This window comes from Euprymna scolopes, chromosome 13, assembly GCF_053919585.1.
Source record: "Euprymna scolopes isolate OS-2025 chromosome 13, ASM5391958v1, whole genome shotgun sequence".
Taxonomy (NCBI): Eukaryota; Metazoa; Mollusca; class Cephalopoda; order Sepiida; family Sepiolidae; genus Euprymna; species Euprymna scolopes.
The window spans coordinates 59,506,739-59,529,073 of NC_136494.1; the positions used below are offsets into that span (position 1 = coordinate 59,506,739).

Sequence of the window (22,335 nt, forward strand, 5' to 3'; positions counted from 1 at the left end):
TAAAATTTAGAACTCTTTTGAAACTGATTTACTTTGATGCCATATGCAATGGGAACCTCATGAATGTTGATTCTTTTCGAATAAATATTATATATATATATATATGTATGTATATATATATATAAATCATGCAGTAATAAAAATATATAAAATTCTGTTTTCAGTATAGAAATCTATTTATGAAACAGTGTGCCTTCTGTATATATTAACACATTGTGAACAAAACAACAAATATGCTAACAAGCAGGAATAAGACTTAGTATACTGACAATATTGAATTTATATGCGGCGTTTTCAATATATATATATATATATATATATATATATATATATTCGGACTTTGTTATTTATATATATATAATTTAAGACATTTCAAAGAACACTTGAGTGTGTTTGTGAATGAGTAAACAATTCCTTAAAGGAAAAATTCATTTTTTACAATTTGGTACAAAAATATCAAATTTAATTTGTAGTGATGGTTGACATCTATATAATTTATTTTCATACCCATAGGCAGTAAATACTTCAAAACGTTTGTCACCCAACTCATCGGGTGAAATTCAATTACATGGCCGGGAAAAAATCTAATTGACCGGAAACATCCGGAAGAAAATTTGTAATAAAAGTAAATAATGAAAATAGAACTATAAAATTGAAAAAAAAATATATATATATGTATAAATGTATAAATATTTGCACATACGTCATGCACACACACACACACACACACACACACACACACACACACACACACACACACACACACACAAACAAACACACACACACACACACACACACACAATGCATACCTCTAATTACAAATGCATTTTTTATATATTAAATAAACTCGTGAATGTGTTTGTGAGTTTCTGAACGAGTTTGTACAAGGAACATTAATTTTTAAGTTTGGTGCAAAAGAATAACCAATTCTGTACGTAGTGATCGTAGACGATATTTAATGGACAAACGCTACCTACCATCCCTATCGTCTTCCGCGGGTAAACGGTTAACAGTGGCCATCGTCTGATCCGCTCTGTTGCTGAGAGTAATCGGCCAATGCTTCTCTTAGAAAGGGGAGATAAAAAAAAGAGGATCATAAATAAGCACTGCCGTGAACCTATGCTACTGAGTGAAAATCTAACCGAGAAAGAGAGTCATGCACATGCGCCCAAGGGAGATCACTTTGAAATGATAAGTTTTTTTAACTAGTTCAATCAATTCTGAATGTGGCAATATGAAACTTAGCAGCTAGATACACATAAAACGTTTAGTTATTGCGGCACTAAACAAACTAGTGCATATGTGTTTTTATAACTATGAAAAAATTCTCGATTACAATTAATTATAGTAAAGACAAAACAAATCTATTTATATATGAGGTAGTGTGTATGTAGAAAATTACAGTTTCGACAAAAAATGAAATGATTTTTATATGGAACAACGCAATTGAAAATATTGATAAAACATTCTTCATAATGCCATGACGAATGTTTGACTATTAGGCATTTTGAATAAAAATCTCAGAGCTCATGAAGCTTTACAAATATTTCTAACTAAAATATGATAATTCTTTTGTCTAATGTTTATGAATTGATTCCATATAATTATCAAAGTGAATAGCTATAAAATACCTATCAGTTTCTAATACAACATGCAAGTTTGCGTGTAGACGACCACGAGTTCAAAAAAATAACCTCAGAGATTGGTGTAATTCTACGAAAACAATAAGTTGCACGTATAAAGATAAAATACAGGTATATAATTTGCCCTTTTTCAACGTAGCCGTGTGACTGAATCAAGTACGGCGCTGGATTTTTGTGTACGAATTAACTTAACATTTGTATTTAAAGGTATAGCATAGTTATTTGTTTGAGAAACGTGGGGTCATTTCTGCTAAACGAATATATATATATATATATATATATTCATATATATATATGTTGTGTGTGTGTATATGTATAGCCATAGATTATATGTATATATTAATATATGTATATGCATATATTCATATATATATACATATAATATATGCCTATATATATATATATAATATATACACATATATATTGCAATAATACTCGGTATCCTACATTAAATAATGTTCTCAATAATCATCAAACATACCACAGTTCATTTAATATACATTATTTATAGTTTTGATAGTTTTATTATCACTACTCTCGCTCTCTCTCTCTATAATATATATATATATATATATATATATATATATATATATATATATAAAAGAATATCTACGCATATATTTGCATACATCAATATAGTATGCAAAAGGGTAAAATAAATTTATTTAAGAGCAACATTTTTAAAATACTTTCCGCCATGTCCTCCAGTGTTTAATACGAGGTAATATATATCAATAATTTGTCGTACACAATTTCAAAATTTTTTATAGAAAATCCCATGCTTGTTTTATTCTGCGATATTCTACACAATTTTAATAGTTTGTCCTTTGCAATCCTTTGTTCAAGTACAACCTAAAAAATTGAAATATTTGGTTTGTAAACGCCCCCAATCTAACTAAAAATAAAATAAAAATAAAAATAAAAATAAAACCTGTAAAAATGTTTTCATATTCTGATCTCCTGATTTTGTTGCATTATTAAAGACACACACACACACACACACACACACACACACACACACACACACACACACACACACACACACACACACACACACACACACACACACACACACACACACACACACACACACACACACACACACGCATGCGTATACATTATATATATAATGTATATATATAAAATATGTATATATATAATGTATATATATATATATATATATATATATATATATATATATATCAGTGTGACCATATAAACAGTTTTAACAAGGTGATCCATCGTACAAATAAGCTCCATAGGGTTGGCACATGTTTTTCAATATAATAATGGAGATTTCTAAAGGAATATAATTAAAAGTCTTTATATATCGAAACATTGTTTTATTATTTACGATCGTTTCTTCCTAGATACTTTGTACCAAGAAGATCAAAATTGCATTTTACATTTAGCGCATCCATATTTGTCAGAAACAAACAAACAAACGGACAAAAAATGTTCAAAATATTTTTAAAAAATAAAGGAAAGTGGTTACATAGGACGATAAACCATCGATAACATTGTTTAATAATTCAGTGTATCGTTCCGAAATGTTCATGTTCTTAAATGCATTCCTCAGTGTTTTTGTCTCTGACTGATATTAGATAAAGCAAATGTAAAAGATATAGATTCTTTAAATAATAAATACTATCTAAAAATAAACTATCGTAAATAATAATAATAATAATAATAATAATAATAATAATAATAATAAAAAAGTAGGTTTAATATTTTCATTAACAAAAGAAAACACACTTGAAATCGATTAGTGAATGCGATTGTGAACTGTGAAACATTTGTAAGTAAACTGTCATTGCACTGTTTTGTGAACAAAAACAAATTGACCAAATCTACTATTCGAGGTGATCGGAGACGATACCAAACGGATAAGCGCTACCTACCATCCCTATCTGTTCCCTGATGTAAAAGGTTAACTGTGGCCGTCGTCTGAGCCGCTGTGTTGACGGGAGTAATCGACCAATGCCTCTCTTAGAAAGGGGAGGAAAAAAGGATTTTAATGAGCAGTTTGAAAATCAAAAATTTCCAGGAACTTTTGTATTCGGCATCTTCAAGACAGGCAGCATACAGCACAAGATTACTTTTAATTTTTAAATAATGAATAAAAGAAATCAATGTAAAAAAACGTAAAAAAAAAGAAACATATCAATAACAAAAAATGAATTTTTTAAAAATTTACAATTTTTACTTAAAAATTTAACAAACAATAAAATCACTTAAATTATTTTTTAATGACAGAACAAAAACAAAATAACTTAGAAATGAAACACAAATTAATGAACATAAAGAAAATAAAAATTAGCTTGAATCATGCAAAATGTAGCAAGCGGGTTGGAGACAGCGTCTAAAACAAAGCAACAAAATATATATATATAAAATAAATAAAAAAAAAATGCAGTCCTGGCAACAAAAGAAATAAAAGATAAACGAACAATATTAAAACCAAACAAAATTACAAATAAGAAAAAAAATCGCATTGCATATAATTAATTAAAATAATCATATATTCAAAAAGTATATATATTTCAATAAAATGCGTATATTTTAAGCGGCATTTTCCCCTATCGAACATGCTTAATTAACAACGTTTTCTTGTTGATCATTTTATTTAACTGTTCTATTCTTCTGACATTTTTCTGTTCTATTAACCTGAGAATTCTTAACGGAGAAATACTTACATATCTTTGAGGTTCTGGTCTGCAAATGCCAATAATCAGTATTCAACTAAGCTCCGCCCCTCTACGATTAACCCTAAAATCTCTGGTTACTCGTTCTTTTACAACAAATCCTAAATCTTCGGTTACTCGTCTCTCTATGACAAATCTTAAATCGCTGGTTACTCCTCCCTCTGCGACCAATCTTAAATCGCTGCTTACTCATTCTGCTGCGACAAATCTTAAACCTATGTTTCACTATGACAAATCTTAACTCTCAGGTTACTTGTTTCCCGAAGACGATTGTAGAAATCTTTTCTCTCTTCCTCAGTTTATCTAACACTAAACAAATTTCTATGAAGAAACTTTCATGCCCTCTACGAAACACATTACCACGGGATTACATCTTTGCGTACTACAACATTGTGAACAATACTTATCATAAACAGTCCCTACAAGTAACCCAATTTTATTCAATTTTTATATTCTTCACCATTTCAACTGAGAATCAATTTTTAGATTTTGTCTAATGAACTTTTGCACTGTCTAGTAATGATTCATTAATAAAAATCAGTAATTATGAACATGATTTAGAAACGTTTTGTTTGTCTAATCAACTTGGTATAAGAATAATGAATTCATTTAATTGCGACTGACAAACTAGAGCAATAGGATTTATGGATATGGAATACGTTATTTAATAGGTCTCCGTCCTTAGTATTGAAAAATTATCTAATATAAATGAGAAATTAAAAATAATCATCAAAGTTGAATAAATTAAAAAAATAGAATAAAAGGATGAATTTACATGAATATTATATGGGTTTATCTGATGAAATATTTTGAAATATTTCAGAGAATTTCATTCATAATTTCACAATTTCACGTGATGCACATTATGCAGATGGTGTGAATTTTGGGATATAAATGGTAGGCACTGTTATTCATTGGCCGTAACCGATATTCATAAGCGGCCATGACCAATGTCATATTTTGTTCCAAGCCTGAGCAACGCAGGCAGGGGGTACCCTATTCTAATTTCTACCAAAACCCGATTTGCTACGTCGGTGTAGATGTTTTTTTTTTTTTTTTTTTTTTTACTTATGCTATTTTTTTTTTTTTTTTTTTTTTAGCTATGGTGATATTTTAAATGTAACTTTATACGGGATTGTTTTTGTATGAAAATGTTTGTTGAAAGTCCATAAAAGTTACAAAAAGCCGTAGTACGGTCTGTATTATGACAAACACATTTGTGAAGTTATAAGCGACGACGACTACGACTATTACGATGTCGTGTTATTAAATTGTTAGGTGACAATACAAAACTGATGAAAATCGCGCAGTGTGAATAAAAAATGTTGCTTGACTAATTATGTATGTTATTTTTTATTATGGACTTATGTGAAAAAAGGCGAATTAAAAACATAAGAAATTAGAATAAGAATGCGTAGTTTTAAATATTCGAAAGCGACACTGCAATGTTTATTTTCCATAGGGTCAGTTTAAAAAATAAGTAGAATGTTCAAGCATCTCCCTCTTTTGAAATTTGTTCCGAAGAAAAACGCTACTTTCACAGAATTTTAACCGAACTCTTCTATTTAACTGTAAAGGTGAACTAATCTTAAGTGAAGCTTAGGTTTATTTTGAAAAAAGAATCGGTCTTGTTGCTGGATAACAATTTTGTTTAGTTAGAAATGTTAACCGTTCGAAATTCCCTTATTGCGACATTCTATTAATCTGATTGACGTATGTGAACAGCCAATGAAATTAACGGAATTGACTTGTAAAGTGAAGGGGGGCATTGTTTTAATCATTGTAAACGAAACAACTAATGTTAAATTTATCAGAATAAACACGGACGGCGCAGGTGTAAAAATATGACAAATTTTGAAAAGTTTCCGGTCTCGTGTAGACAGAGGGAGGAAAAATAATTAGTGAGTAAATATCGTGCTACCACGGTTAAATATGACTTGTTTTTGAATGTGACACTCCTAGAATTTAGTATAAGAATTTGTGATAACGAATTAAAGCGACTGTTAATATGCGCAAAACATATATCAGATATTGCCTAGTAGTCTGGCGATATTGAATTTATATGTGGCGTTTGCAATATATATATATATATATATATATATATATATATATATATATATATATATATATACAGTTTTGTAATTAGGAAAATATATATACAGTTTTGTAATAAGGAAAATGTGAATAAACAAAAGCAGTTTATTTTCAAAAGAGATAAAATTTTAAATAAGATATTTCAGATGGCAAAACAAATAGAAGAAAAAGTCATAGACGGTGGATAAAATAATAGCGGGGATAAAGTAACGTACAATGCTAGTCACACGTTAACACGGACCCAACGTTGTATATGAACGTGTCGACAAGAAATAAATGAAAGACATTCGAGTCGAGTTATTTTTTTAGTTAAAAGGAAATGAATTTATTAACGGTCGTTTCATCACCAAACCACTAACACGTATTTTCCAAGTCAGCAACAATATGATCATACTCCTGCTTTTTCCCTCGGGATCAATTAAAAGTTTTCTAGTCTGCAGCTGCAACTAGTTGCTATGTCTGTAGTTAACCCTACGGCACACTATCGTCTGACAATTTTGTTAAAAGTTCGGATTGCATCTTGTTTTTAAAATTCCTGTCGCAGCGACACGTGCTTAAAAGTCCTGTCATACCGTTATATGGTTAAAAGTTACTCTCGGGCCGGCACGTGGTTAACGTGCCGAAACGTACTTTTTCTTCACTTACTACTTTTTCGCCTTTCTTTTCCTTCGCTGTAACGTCCACTCGCACAACGGTTTGGCCATTTGCATAAGTGTGATGCCGCTGTTGCTTCGTACGTGTCAATGGCTTCGTTACACAATAACAGAGGATTAAATGATCATTTATATGAAAATATGGCTAATCAAATCAATCCAAACATAATTCGATTTTAATACTGAAGAATATTTTTACATGTATTTTTTGTGATTAAAATATATAAGAAAATATCCTTAGTGAAGACAACGCCAATTAAATCAGCTTTTCTACATTAATGCTATATATGGTAAATCACGTTTATTACTCCTTTTCCCTTCTGCATTTTAAAAACAGTACATGTAAAATATATCTTCGATCTAGGATTGAGTTATGTTTGAGAAGTGTTTGGATAAGCCTTAATTATTATTTGCCGAAAAAGTGATTACGCAGCTCTCTTTGCTATGCATTTCTATTACATCTCTTTCACTCTATGTTGATTTAATTTCTCCCTATTTTTTATTTATTCTATGGGACTGACTCTCTCTCTCTTTTTTTTTCTCTCTCTCATCAGTTTGTTAATCTAATTTACACAAATGGATATGCACACAACAACAACAGCAACATTACAAACACGTAAATTTGATGACAGAATAGTCTCTTTACTTCTATATAAAAATAATAAAGAATGATTATACATTCTAGACGACGAAAATGATATACAAGTAAAGAGACTTATTATTTTAATTACGAAGAATACATTAACACATATATGCAAGTTTATCAATTATCAAATGAAATGAAATTTAAATAAATAGGAGTAATGATTATGGCTAAACAAATGACCAGAACGTTTAGTTGCTCTCTATTTTTCTATTTGCTTTTCCTTTTGATTTTTATGGGGAAAAGGCACCCTATCGGATGCTAGATATTCACCCGTTATTTTAGAGACTCCAACCGATAGATTTCTTAAGAATTCTTAACCGTCCTTTTAACACATTTGTTTCTATTTCTCTTGTACTTGGTCCACCAGGCCTATTCACCAGGCAGTTTTTAAATTTCTTTTTCATGAACTCGGTAGCGCCTATGATTATTAGAATGGTGGCGATCTCCCTATAATTTCACTTTATTTTCACTTGTACATCAGAGCTTAGTATTTAGTAATCTTCTCCAGTTTTGTTGAAGTCATTACAAGACACTGACTTCAACTAGGGTTTCTACTCTACTCCTGTAGTCTTATATCATTATGTCAGGTTTACCAGCCCGTTATTTTTCTAAAAAAAATCTATTTTTTTCTCAATTTTCTTATCAGTTTGTTCAAGCCTACCGGATGTCTAACGTTTATCGCATTTATTCCGACCGACAAATTTTTAAAAAGATTCTAACCATCCCTATAAGTACAATTATTTGAATATTTCTTGCACTTGTTCCACTAAATATCTTTATCGGGTAGTTTTCGTAATTCTTTCCCATGACAATATATATTTGTGTGTATGCGTTTAGATATAATCATTAAACCCACAAAGAGGCATAATAAAAACTGATTTATTTCGTTTGCTAATACACGTATTACGTATTATATTTACTTTGTTAACATATATCAGAAACTATGTTTTCTAAACTTGGAGAGTTGTTGTTGAATCTTAGCGTTCTTTTATTGTGATACTTTTCTTGTGTTAATAATAATCAGTTTCAAGTAATTATTTTTAAGTTCACTTCGAAGGTGATTGCTATAGAATTGCAAATAGTAAATAGTTTTTTTTTTTTTTCCGTAATAATTTTAGTACTGGTATAAAAAATATCAGAAGAAATGAAAGATAAACAAAAACGATCAATAGAAAAATGTTATCGATTTTGTTAGAGCACACTTGCTTCAGTAAAGTTTTTTTATGTAGATAGTATATTATAAATAACTGTTTTATTGAGAACTCTTTTTTTGTCGACATCTCATCTGTTAACGAGTTATTTGTACGTTTGGAGTTTATTTAATACGAAAAACACAATTCCCATAACTAATGATTTAGTCCATACAATCGAACAAAAGTAACTAGTTTAGCATTTCTAGCCAATTCGTTGTGGGGATTGTCTAAGTATTTGTCAATAATATTATTGTCGAAACTAGCGATCATCAAACCTCTGAATTTTATGGGTCATTAGATTATAATCTTTGATTTGGCAAACAACTGATCAAAGAAAATCAATATTTCCTACCCACGAAAGCAGGCTTCGACACATCGCCTATTTTTAATGTGCGGCATTCTGGATTAAAACAAAATAAAAAATAAATCAATCTAGAAGGATTTTTCATTCATTGATTAAAGACAGAAAAGATAAAATATCGTATTTGAACAGATACTACACTTTCTTTCTAGTCAAAAAGCAAAGGAAACATAATTCTTTAAAGAAATTATAAATCTAGTATGTTCACATTGTTGCAACATATCAGATTCATATAATACTAGCAGTGCTACCCGGTGTTGCTCAAATATAGTTCTTTTGTTTATTCATATTCCTAGCCCTATATGTTTATTCTTTTTTTTTTTATTTCCATCGTTATTAATTTGATATCTGGTTATTGCAGTGAATTGATCATCAAAATCCAGCCGAGGTAACACTGGATCAGGATATGTATTGTTCGTTCATGCATATTTGGTAATTTTTTAGTTAAACAAACAGAAAACTGTCATTTATATAATAGATTTCGTTGTCCCTGTCAGAACGTCAGTTATTCCGTCTTAATTTGTTCCTCAAAATATAATATGACAATAGTCATGAAAACCTTAACAGACTAATACTAGGGCAGGATATGGTTTGCTTTTTTATTCCGCCCCCGCCCAACAAGGTACACTGCGACTTAGTCGCAAGGGGCTACTATTTGAGATCATATGTAACAGAGGATTACGAGGAGTTGAGTAGCTAGATGTTTGTTCACAGTACATTAAAGCTTTTTCATACCAATACAGTCAATTAAGCAGAAAACAGCAAGGGAATTCTAAATAGTAGTTTGAGTGAAGAAATATTAGAATAGAACTCTTTCCGATATCTAGAGGACTCAAGAATAAAGGGGTGCAATTTTGCTGTTTGTCAGGTTAATCAGGATTATGTACACCGATAGAGGACAAATGCTATAAGTTCATTCGAGCACATTTGTAAAATAAGTGCATGGATGCAACATATGGGGCGATATGACGGGTTGGAGTTCTGGTCAATAGTCCGGGACCTATTAGATTGGAAACTCTTTATTTTTAGGACCATGTCTAAGAGGAAGTAACTAGCTGTATATGCTTGAACTCAGATGCAGCAACAATGCATGGGCGAATGATGGCTTTCTAGAGGTATAGAACACTCTCAAGTGTGAGTAATTTTCTAGTACAGCAGAAAGTGGTGGTATCTGCGTTTTATCCCGGCAGACAGATAAATATAAATTATTTATATAATAGATTTAATTATCTATGTGATTGCGTCTTTTGTTTTTCTACTTCAGTCGCTGGTGACCTCAAATGAATGAATAGTCTAGTGAAGTGTTCCCCATAACCCTGCAGATGTGACACTAAAACAGAATATATATATATAGTCTGTTGTTATATCTTTAGTAGTTTCTAAGATTTAGTTCGGACGGACAACTACTTTTTTTATAATACATTTCGTTGCCCATCTTGGCACGTCTTTTGTTATTTTTAGTGTAAATCCAAAATATTTGAAACGACATAAACGCAGACGCCAATAAACAAAACACGAACAGCAAAAAATGGTGCTTAAATTACGACCACATTCAAAATGAGTTTTGTTTAGCTGCGTGTATCTGTCTTTTCTTTTTTTCGTCTTTAACGAAAATAAATTAGATTTTATTTTTTGGGTGGGGGGATACTAACGAAACGATAAAAGATAAACTGATTTACTACTACAGAGACCGAATCTTTCACAACCTTCAACGATAGAAACACATCTTTATGAACAGTCAAGTATAATAATAATAATATCGTTTACATAGAAGATTTACACAGAGTTGTCTCGGTTTTGCATATATTGAACATCTAACGTAAAAATCGTCTCCTCAGATTTTTAATATCCAACCCAAATAGCAATCTGTCTAACCCTAACCCATACCTGAATCTGCCCTAATTTGTCCTTTTATGCTTTTAGTATTTTATTGCCTATAAAATAATTTATTTTTAAAAAAGTTTCAACTGATGTAACCTGCGACCTTCTTCAGGTGTCTTTTTCTGAATTTTTAAATCTTCCTATCAAGATCGGGAATTTGCACGAAATTTCAGATGAGACCCTTTATTTAATCCACGGGGCTTGCCTGCGGTCGTTTCGTCAGCCATAACTGGGTAGAAGTCTTAAATAATTCATAATTGTATAACATTTAAGATGGGTGCAGTAATCTGAATAATCCAAAAGTACAAAGGATCAACCCTCATCTAAAAAGAATCCATAACATATTATCAAAACCAAATAGTAATCTGTCTAACATACCCATACTTGACTCTAACTAGCCTACGTTATAATTTTATGCCTTTAGTATGTTATTATTTTATTCTAAGTAGCCCGACCCTTCGTTTTCTTCATCTACTATATTATTAACACGAATAAATTTTATGTCGCTTTAATTATTTCTGCAATTAATTATTCGATTAAAGAAAATGTTAAAGTTTTCCCTTCTGAAGCACTTTTCCCTTCCGCAGCATATCAATAGGAAGTTATTGTGTGCAACTATACAAAGTTAACTATAGTTTCTACATATATTTATTAAATTATTTAAGACCGCATTTGTATCTGTACATACGTGTTTCTCACTTCCACATTAATTACATATTATTTTACCAATTAATCGCTTAACATTAAATTTCTATTTCACAAACTAATTTAATTACAAATTCAAGTCAACGAAATTATTTTCTGTTTTTACGTAAATCCGTTTTTCATATTTCCTTGGCTCCCGGGTAATGCCAAGTAGATTAGTAACTACTATAACTTATTCTACCAATGCATTGATTAAATAATACAGCTAGCTTCTTTTGAACAAATTGTTTGCTTTTACAAGAATATTATAATTTTTGTATATAATGTAATTTAGTCATCATTATTAAAAAAATGTTTAAAAATACATTAAATAGTCGTAATATTTCGTAGTATTAAAACAAAAATAACGTAACGCTTTAAATAATCGTAATTATAATAGGCAAATACAATCATAAAAATTTCAAACCAACATGAAACATCCGCCGTAACCTGCCGATGAAAAAATACAATTTATATTTTTATCGAAGATTACCAATTAGTAATTGATGCTTTGTCATCCAGACAAATGCATAAGATTTTGCTAACATATAAAGTGTCATGAATCTTTTCCTCGATTTTGTCATCGATAACATTCTTCCTCGCAAATCAATATTTGATCCCGGTTCATTATTTATTTTGGTGTATCGTTGCAGTATACTTTAAGAACAATAAAATATAATTCGATTTAATCTCTTCTCAATAATACTTTAACCGCCTCGGAATCATTTTAATTCGCACTCAATTTTTAAGAGAGAAGCGTAATCTGATAATCGTCAATACAGAGCTATTTCTCTTTGTCTCATATAAAATATATTTTTGGAAAATGACAAATCGACAAAATGCAAATTGCAACTAAAAACACCGTGCATGTGTATCTGTTAGATTCTCAAGCTTTGATGCATTTAGTTATGTATATTTACTCCTATTTAGCTTTTGATTAATTATGCAAAATTTAATTGTTATTTATGGGAACTGTGTTCCATATACAAGCGAACACACGAATACAAACTTGTGACTTTAACCTAATCATAATCATCGCCCTTTAATTCTTGCAATGCCATTCTTTGCCACAGGAAAGCGATACAGCCTACTTCCACATCCAGTTCGTATCGTTCTTTCTCTTTCTTCCTCGAACCACGGATCCTGCAGATCACGTTGAAATTGCTCTCCTGTTTTACACTAACGCTAAGCACATTTGAACTCTTGAGATAATAACGCAAGTAATGTTTTCTTATACCTTTTCGGTAATGAACGGTTTAACACTATACTTGTATTTATTCTATAAATTAATGTACATTGATTGTAAATATAATTCCAGCGAATTTCGCGTACTCATTCCTTGGCAAAAGGGACCATGCGACCATCTCTTTTATTCCGCTACATAACAAAAACAGGCACCATTCGCCTGCTACATATTTATATTTCTGCTTTTTAGCCCAGTTAAGATAGTATCGCTGTACTAAAGCAGCTTCCGTCCACAGGGAATGTACGATCTCGGAAGCATAATCATGCCGACCATAGAAGTCTTACCATGCTGACTCATACGAATTACTTTCTTTATATTGCACTTGTAAAGTGCAGATAATTTCTAAGTATGAATGACGAGTGACGCACTATAAGATCGTCGATGTTAACATATATGAAAAGATAGTCGAATGTTTAGTTTGATCACGTCAGCTCTGTCTGATCAAAAAGTTAAGTTTGAGTCGCGGTCTGAATTTTGGTTAAGTTACATCGTCATGTAGGATTTTGGTAAATATGAGCGATTAACCCCTTAACCGTTTTGGATAATAGATCAGAAGCATATCTTACTTAACGAAGCGGATATTCAAAATGAATATGTTTCTTAAATAGAATCTACACGAATTGACTTAGAAAAAAAAATCTATTCACAAAATCCACAGATGATCTTCGAAAGCTTCACAACATTCAGAGAACCCATATACTATTACCAGGAGTTAGTTAACTTCAGCTGCTCTACTAACTGGCATACTATCGATACGTTAGCTGCTCTACTAACTGCTATACTATCGCCAGGAGTTGATTAAATTTATCTGCTCTACCAGGTGGTAGAGCAGATAAATGAAAAACAAAAGGTCAACCTGATAAGAGTTCTCAATAAAAACGAGGTTTTTTATAATTGGTTGTAATTGTTTAAGTGCTAATTCCATTAGTGTTTTGAAACATTGATACTGTGATTAAGGGATTATGTTCTATATGTGTATACAGGTGCGGGTATACTTGGTTTCTCATAGACTATTGAAAGAAATACTGATCAACAGTCTATATTATCTATATTATCGATAATCTAATACATACACTGTGTGGGATAGTTCACTGGAAGAATAAACATTATCCACGCGAGGGGATAACTGGTAAAATAAACCTGGGGCTGGTGTGATCAAACAAATATAAAAGCCATCGTGAGCAAAAGAAAACTATGATGTTTGATGTCATAATATGCAGGCGCTCTTTGATAAGGGAAATCCGGTCGGCATCCTGCGATTTTTTTTTCATTCTTAGTTAAGATAATAAAATGCAACAGAGCAAACACAATTAAATAAATATAATCAACACAAAATAAAAATCACAAATAAAAAGAAATAAGCACAAATGGAAAATAGACTAGTAATGAAGTGATGTTACAAAACCAAGCCTCACGCCGAATACAATGTACACATATAGAACTGCATCCCTCATCTCATCGATTTCCAGAAAAACCCATATATATATATATATATATATATATATATATATATATATATATATACAATTTCTCATCATACTATGCAATAATTATAACAGTCATTTTGTTTTCTAAATGTTCATTTCACACGCTTCCAACTCCTTAGTCAAGATTACAGCGGAACTAGAGATGAATAAGATTTTTTTACACTGAAAAATTGTTTCCACTTTATTAAGGAAAGCTAAGATATCAATGACTGATAGAATTATTCTATAGTATAATATCGAAGAAAACTGTATTATTTTTTGTGGTTGGAATCCTTTTGAGATGAGTAATTTATTTATTTATTTATTTGCAGGCTATTATCCTTGATCGCCCGTGGCGCAGTGGATAGAGACGTTGAATCTCTGCGGTTCCAGATGAGCATTGTCTGAAGATTACGGTTTCAATCCCACCCAAAATAGGTCAGGGACTTAGTTGGCCAAAACGTGCTGCGACAACAACCATGGAAGACAGTAATTACTGAGGATACAGCCAAGAGACTCAACATTCCTATCCCGTTGCATTTTACCACCTGACGAAGGCCAGAGGAATAGTTGGGGGTAACGCTGTTGAATAACAACTAGACGATGAGATAATAGCCCGAAAATGAATGAACGAATAAATAAAACTGTATAATGCTCTTGTAAACGTAATTTAACACTCTGATTTTATTTCTATTTTAATTCAACATTATACCAAAATAGTATCAAGTATATAAAGAAATAATGACACCGTGACCAATTTTGTTAGTAAAGGCATTGCGTATTTATCTATAATATTCTGCAAGTGTATGTTGATTAGCTATCTGTTCCTGCAGTTTTTGTGACAATCAGGAAATTAAACATGGATTTAAATGAAATATGTTTAATTCTGATAAAAAAACTGTTGATATACATGGCTAATCAACATATAATATATATATATATATATATATATATATATATATATATATATATATATATATATACTTATGCGTGTATGTGTGTAGTAGCATGCAAAACTTAGTTATTAAAAATACATTTCACATTTTCTTCATATTTTTAATATATAAAAAATTTCGAGAACATATATTTTCATGACATACAAAATATCGATATTCACAAGGAAACTTCACCACTGTATTTCTTTGTCAGGTTCAAAACATTAAAATGCATCCAACAAACTTATACATATATATTTTGACTCAAAATTCAAAAGAAAATTAGGTTTAACCCTATTTTCTGCATGTAAACATCCATGTTGTATGATGTGTATGGTATCTACTTTCCAATATTATTTACTGTGTTTAAATTTAATCGCTTAAAATGTAACTAACAACTATTGTCCACCAATTTCCTTATGCACTAATGAAGTCTTTCGAAGAATATCAGTGTACTTTTGCGTAGCATGAAAATATATATGTATAGGCAGAAACATTTGTTTGAAAATAGAACTGGAAATCTGGAATGCTTTTTTATGGACTAAGGTTTACATGGTGTATGCTATTGTGTTGCAACATAAATCTTTTCTAACTTAAAGGAATTTATACACATTCATATATATATATATATATATATATATATATATATATATATATATATATATATATATATATGCGTGTGTGTGTATTATCTGTGTGAACGAAAAGATTGACTTTTTAGCCAACCTGAAAAAATAAAAAAAGAATTTATTTAAAAGAAAAAAGTATACAAAGATAATAACGAGCCGCAATGTGTTACTGGCGAGTCTAGAGGGTAAAATGAAAAATTGAAAGTCCAAGATGTCAGCTGGAAAGATGTCGGTTCGAAAGCGCCACCTGCCGTGGTTATTTACACTTAGCATGCGTCGTCTACATTTATCAGTAACAAGCAACATCGGCGGTGGCAAGCAAAGTGAGATTAGCTGTGTGTGCGGAGTTCTTTCAGTTAACTCTTTTTTCTTGCTTTCTTTCTTTCAGTAAAATGCATATCGAAAAGAAAATTGTTAGTGGAAATGGCTTGAAGGTCTTTTTTTTTTAGTGGAAATGATAAACAAAAAAACATATTAATAAAGGAAATGAACGTTTGGAAATGTGAAATAAAAAATGGTTAAGGAGGATGAAGTAGATTCTGGTAGGTACAAGTAAGCGAGAAAAGCGAGAAGAAAAAAGCAAACGGGAGAAATTTACATCTTGTCATCATCTATGGAGTCGTCGATTGAGAATGATGGTGAGTAAAGACGGAGAGAGAAAGAAAACCGAAAGGTGGATAGAAAGATGTAAAGGAGAAGAGGAAGAATAAAGAAAACGTAAAGAAAGAAAGAAAGAAAGCTGGCGAGAAATAAAAAAAAGCAGCAAGCAAATAAAAGCAGAATGAAAGAAAAAAACGTAAAAATAAAGAAAAAAAAGCAGAAATAAAGAGAAAAAAGAAAAAGAGATAGAGAGAAAGAAAAAGGAAAAAAGTTAATTGTTCGGAAAATTCTGTCCGATTTCCCGACGAATTTTTCAAAAAAATATTTAGGTTGGCAATTTTGCTCTTTTACACAAAATTTTACGTATATGTTACGTTATGTGACGATGATATAAAGACAAGAAGAACTTTAATGTATGGGTTCAAAGTCGGTCATAACTTTTCCCAAACATTCAATATAAATTCAAAGATCAACATATGATCCAACTCTATGAAGGTCATTTTTAGAAATTCCATAGTTCCAAAGATTAATGCATTAGAGTACGGCCATGAATTCTATACATTGAATATTTGAAAACAATTGTTGATCAATACTTGCGTCAAAATACCAAAAAGATGCTTTTGTTATCAATATTCCAACGGTTCTCTTCATTTGAAGAAACTTGGAAAAGTGAAAAAACTTCAACAATATATTAATCCCGAGTGAGCTGGATGCTTGTTTCTGATATCGGTCATTATTTTCCAAACAGTATGATAGATAGATAGATCGATAGACAGAGAGCGATAGTTGGATGTTGAGGAAATCTATTTTTCATATGAGTGCCCAAAGAATATAAGTACACAAACAAAGAGAATAATAAACTTGTAGAAGTCATTATTAAAGAAAGCGAAAGGGAGACGAGCAATAATGCATGTGAACGTGCGTTATGATATTTCGATTCATGCCTCAGCAATCACATACAACATTCATGTATGAAATAAATCATTGTCAGTTTTAAACCTATTAACAAAAGTTATGACTTAAATTATGACACTTTCTTTTTATTTTAATGTAACTATTTTAATTACTAGCGGGGGTTCGTAAAACTTTAACAGTGACGTCTACATTAACCTGTATAATTTACTACTAATACTATTGCTTTTGAAATAAATGTCACTCAGCGTCAATATTATTTTTTTAAACTAAATATTTTTAAATACACGAATCTTGTATGTTTCTTAGTTATTTATTTAGCATCCTAGCAATTTTATTCGGTTAAAACAATAAACATTGTACGTCTCCATACCGGAAAAATAAACACCAGTTAAATATTATTCAAATCAATAAAAGTAATTATATTTCGTTACACAGTGAACTTTAGGTGGTTTACAGTTGCCTAAAATATAGAAACTCTTTATTTGTGAATTAGCAAATAGTTCAAAGCTATTACGTTACTAAATTATACTAATCCTGACACAAACGCTTCAGTTCAAACTAAATTTAATTAGGGTAATATTATTTAGCATTAGTGATAAGGCATGAACAGTTTAAAGGAATGCTTGTTCAACGAAACCAATTGAGAACTGTATACATTATTTATAACTATCTCCATTGTTTAGATAATATCATGAACATCTAAAAACAAACCGAGAAATTTGCTAAAGCTAATAAAGTTATATAGTTTGCTTAAAGAATTGTGTGTGGTATTTATATAAAGGAGTCATCGAAATTTATTACATGGAAATATGTCAATGTTGATAATGAGGACAAAAACGAAGTGATTATTTTTTATATGGTAAATCTTACTAGTTTTATATCCCAAACTCATGTAGACTGGTAACACTATCAGTCCATACAATTTTTAGGAGTCTTGAAATACCCCATAATTAATAAAGAGGTGTTACCTCGAAATATATTACGAAACACGGTCACACATATTAGATCACTGTGTATAAGTTTTGATTACACAAGTGAAATTTACTTTGGTTTTGTCCCCCTCCTCACCATCAACATATTTACATTTCTTGCATCTTGAAAGCTTCTTTCACTAAAGGATTGCACATTGGATATGTTTCAGCCTCACAAGAGAGGAAGTCAACCTTAAGTTATCACAAATGATTTTATTAAGAAATTCAGAATTATTTATAAATAAAATCCTAAATATAATAAATGCAGTAAACTAACTCGTGACCCGCTGGGCCACAACTGCTATAAGTGTTTAATCGACTTTAATTTTATTCAAAAATTTATAAACTGACGGCATATCTTATGACGTAACTAAAAATAATTACTCCTGTATTCTCTTCATAGCTAATATAAAGGTTAACATATTTATGATGTTTACATCTAACTTAAATGGCTATTTTAGTGTGTGTAAACACTATGTAGATTAGATGACAACGCTGAAAAAATAGAGTAATTCTTTCTCTAAATGCTATAGAAACACACTAAGATACGGCATTAAGCCCTATTAGAGACATCTTAAATAAACATAGCATAAAGCGAGAACAGACGAGAGCAATAAAAAGATAGAAAAGTGAGAAGTCAATAAATTATGCAGTCAAGAACAAGTTACAGCTGATTAGAAGAATGATAACACATTATTTTCAAACATAACTCAATACCAGAACTAAGCTATATTTCGACTTGCATTTCATATGATAAAAGTATATAGAAAAAAGCTTATCGACTTAGCTTTAATATAATAATATATTTGTGATATTACTAGTCTTGCAATCTCTATTATTATGAAAAGAGTTGTGTTTGAAGGCTATATCAATGCAGTTCGCAGGAAACACTGTGGCCGCATGATAGAATATAGAAGAATAATAACAATATTAGAAGATGCTTTCAATAATTTTTTATTATATTAGGTTTATTTACCATAATGCGTCGTATAAGATGGTAGGTGTTGATGTCTGTAATTTTCGAGAGTTATATTTCTTCTTGAAGAGGGAAATAGAAGAAACGTATACAACTGTTCGGCGAAGCTTTCCTTTGTCTATTTTATTTATTCATTTTTAAAAAATATATTTTAAATTAAAAAAAAAGCAGATAAGGGAAAGCCTCGCCGAACAGTGTACGCGTTTTTTTTCCACTCCCCGAAGAATAGATACTACTCTCGAAAATTAAGGACATCAATACCATCTTATTCGACACATTATGTTGGAAAATAAACGTAAGTGATTAAAATATATTGAAAATTTCTTCTAATACTGTCATTATTCTTTTATATATTAACTCATTTCTACAGTTTCCTGTGAACCACATTAATATAGCCTTCAAACACAACTCCTTTCGGTCCTGGATATGGCCTTAAACTATATCCAGTGGTGAGGCCCCAGCATGCGGACTTTGGGGAGTGTGGAGTCACCCTTTAATTGTCATTGCTCCCAGGTCAACTCTGAGCCGGAGTGGTAGTACCTGTTAGGGTCCCAACTATGGGTTGAATAGAAACCGACTTGAAAACAACAAAGATATTCCATTAAAATTTTTTCTTCAAAATCTTTGGATTTGGCATTACATAACCTGAAAAGGGTTGATATGCCGTACAACAAAAATAACCAACCAACAACTCCTTTCGCACTACGCACAATGCTTTAAATAAACTACAACATCCTTCTCTACTATTATATCAGAAGGACTTTGTGTGTGTGTCTGAGTGTATGAGTGTGTGTGTGTGTCTGAGTGTGGACTTTGTGTGTGTGTGTCTGAGTGTGGACTTTGTGTGTGTGTCTGAGTGTGTGAGTGTGTGTGTCCGAGTGTGTGAGTATGTGTGTGTGTGTATGTGTGTGTGTGTGTGTGTGTGTGTGTGTGTGTGCCTGAATGTGTTAGTCGATGCCCTATGAATTCGAAAATGGTTGGGCCAATTTTTTAAAAATTTAACACGAAGGAACTTCCTGTGTCCGGGAGTGTTCTTACGTAGATATTTTTTTATCAGAATGCCTTTGATAAGTATCAAAAATCGATAATCGAAAAAATCTAATTAAAAAAGAGTCTTATTTTGACTAAAATTAACACTTTTATACGACCTGACATCACAAGTGCATTTAATAAGTTTTATTATGGCACATCCTATATAATAAACTGTAGATTCTTTTATAAGACATGAGCGCGTTCAAAATGAATGTTTCGTTTTAGAAAATAATTGAACCATGATAGTTGTCTTTTATACGGTTAACTTTAATTCAAGTGATTAAAATGATTTCATAAAATCAACAGTTGGTTCTTTGATACGTATGGGCGCGTTCAAAATGCATGTTTCTCTTTAGAGCACAACTGAACCATGATGCTTGACTTTTACATTTTAAACTTTAATTAAAGCCATTTCCTACAGATAATTGTATAAAATAAACAGTATTTTCTCTACAGTGCAATGTAGACTATCAATACCCCTTATTTAGAGTGCCATGTGGACTATCTATTTCCTTTATTTAGATGTATTTTGATGAACCCTGCTATAGTGCGATGGCTTTAATGTGCCGCGTCCACTATATGCTTTTAACCTGGTTGGAATGAATTACTTTGCTTTAGGCAACCCCTTGCTTTGACTGACTTCCACTCCAGAATTGAAATGGGAAACATACCTCGTTGCTGTGAAAATGTTTAACCCATTCTACAACTCCTGAAATTACCTGATATGTCACAGTAAGATATTTATATAATAAAGTCAAATATATCCTCAAATATAGTATTGTTTCCATATCAGTCTAAAGTGCAGCTAATAGCACCCCATTTTTTACTTTGTTGAAAATATAAAATTTACTTTCCAATCTGCTGGGGATTAACGTATTCTCTTCCCAAGAACGTCTTTCTCACATAAGAGACATTGTTGGCCATTCTCTATTCTATCGTTATTGTCATGATAGGTGTTCGGCTGAGATCCAATCGACGCACCTGTATTCACAGCAGATACTCGCTCAGTCACACTCACAGCGCTGAGAACGGTTATTTCTAACGTTATGTACCTGAAACCAAATGGAAGTTCCTTGAACAAAGTTTCTTCCCAATAACTTCCTATTTGTAAAATAAAATATCACGGAACAGATTCTCAACTGACTACAGCATGGTTGTTTTAAAGTGCAATGTTAACATACAATCCATCTTTTCAAATCTTCTCAGTTTTGGTCATCAAGCTGATACTCTCATTAACTCATTAGTTTTGACTCATTAGTGTAAAAACATAGTAAACCATGTGCTAACCATAGTGTTTTATTTATTTAGTTGATGACGATGAAAGAACAAAATAGGACACAGCATTATTCAATGATTTGTCTTTCATTATTCGTTATATTAGCAAGATATGCGTAAGTGGCTTCTTACATGGTGTTTTGCTTTCAATATACGGCATATGATTTAACAGATCATTAATGTTGTTGTACTCAGACATCTTCAAGGTAAGATTGCATATATAAAGCTAAAAATGTCTAACATCTGAAGCTGATAGTCTTATTTGTGGATTACTTTTGATATTTTGATCATACATTTACCCTTTCTTTCTATCTTTCGCTTGCATATTGCTAGCATTTTTCTTTGAAAAGTAATCCGTACATTTAATGTAATTGAGGTTTGTTTTATGTAACGCGCCCACAAATCAACTGGCTACGGTTCACTAGCTTCC

General features: G+C 31.2%; 1 protein-coding gene across 1 annotated transcript in view; it reads right to left on the bottom strand.

Annotated features, from left to right (window-relative positions):
- The window catches only part of LOC145292271 (protein lev-9-like), a 1,243,866-nt gene that overhangs the window by 117,773 nt on the left and 1,103,758 nt on the right, over window positions 1-22,335 (bottom strand). Inside the window, exons 15-16 of the mRNA XM_080138595.1 lie at window positions 3,545-3,631; window positions 978-1,064 (exon numbers count right to left, since the gene is read on the bottom strand). Coding sequence (XP_079994721.1) covers window positions 978-1,064; window positions 3,545-3,631 — 174 coding nt within the window. The remainder of the gene's footprint in view (window positions 1-977; window positions 1,065-3,544; window positions 3,632-22,335) is intronic.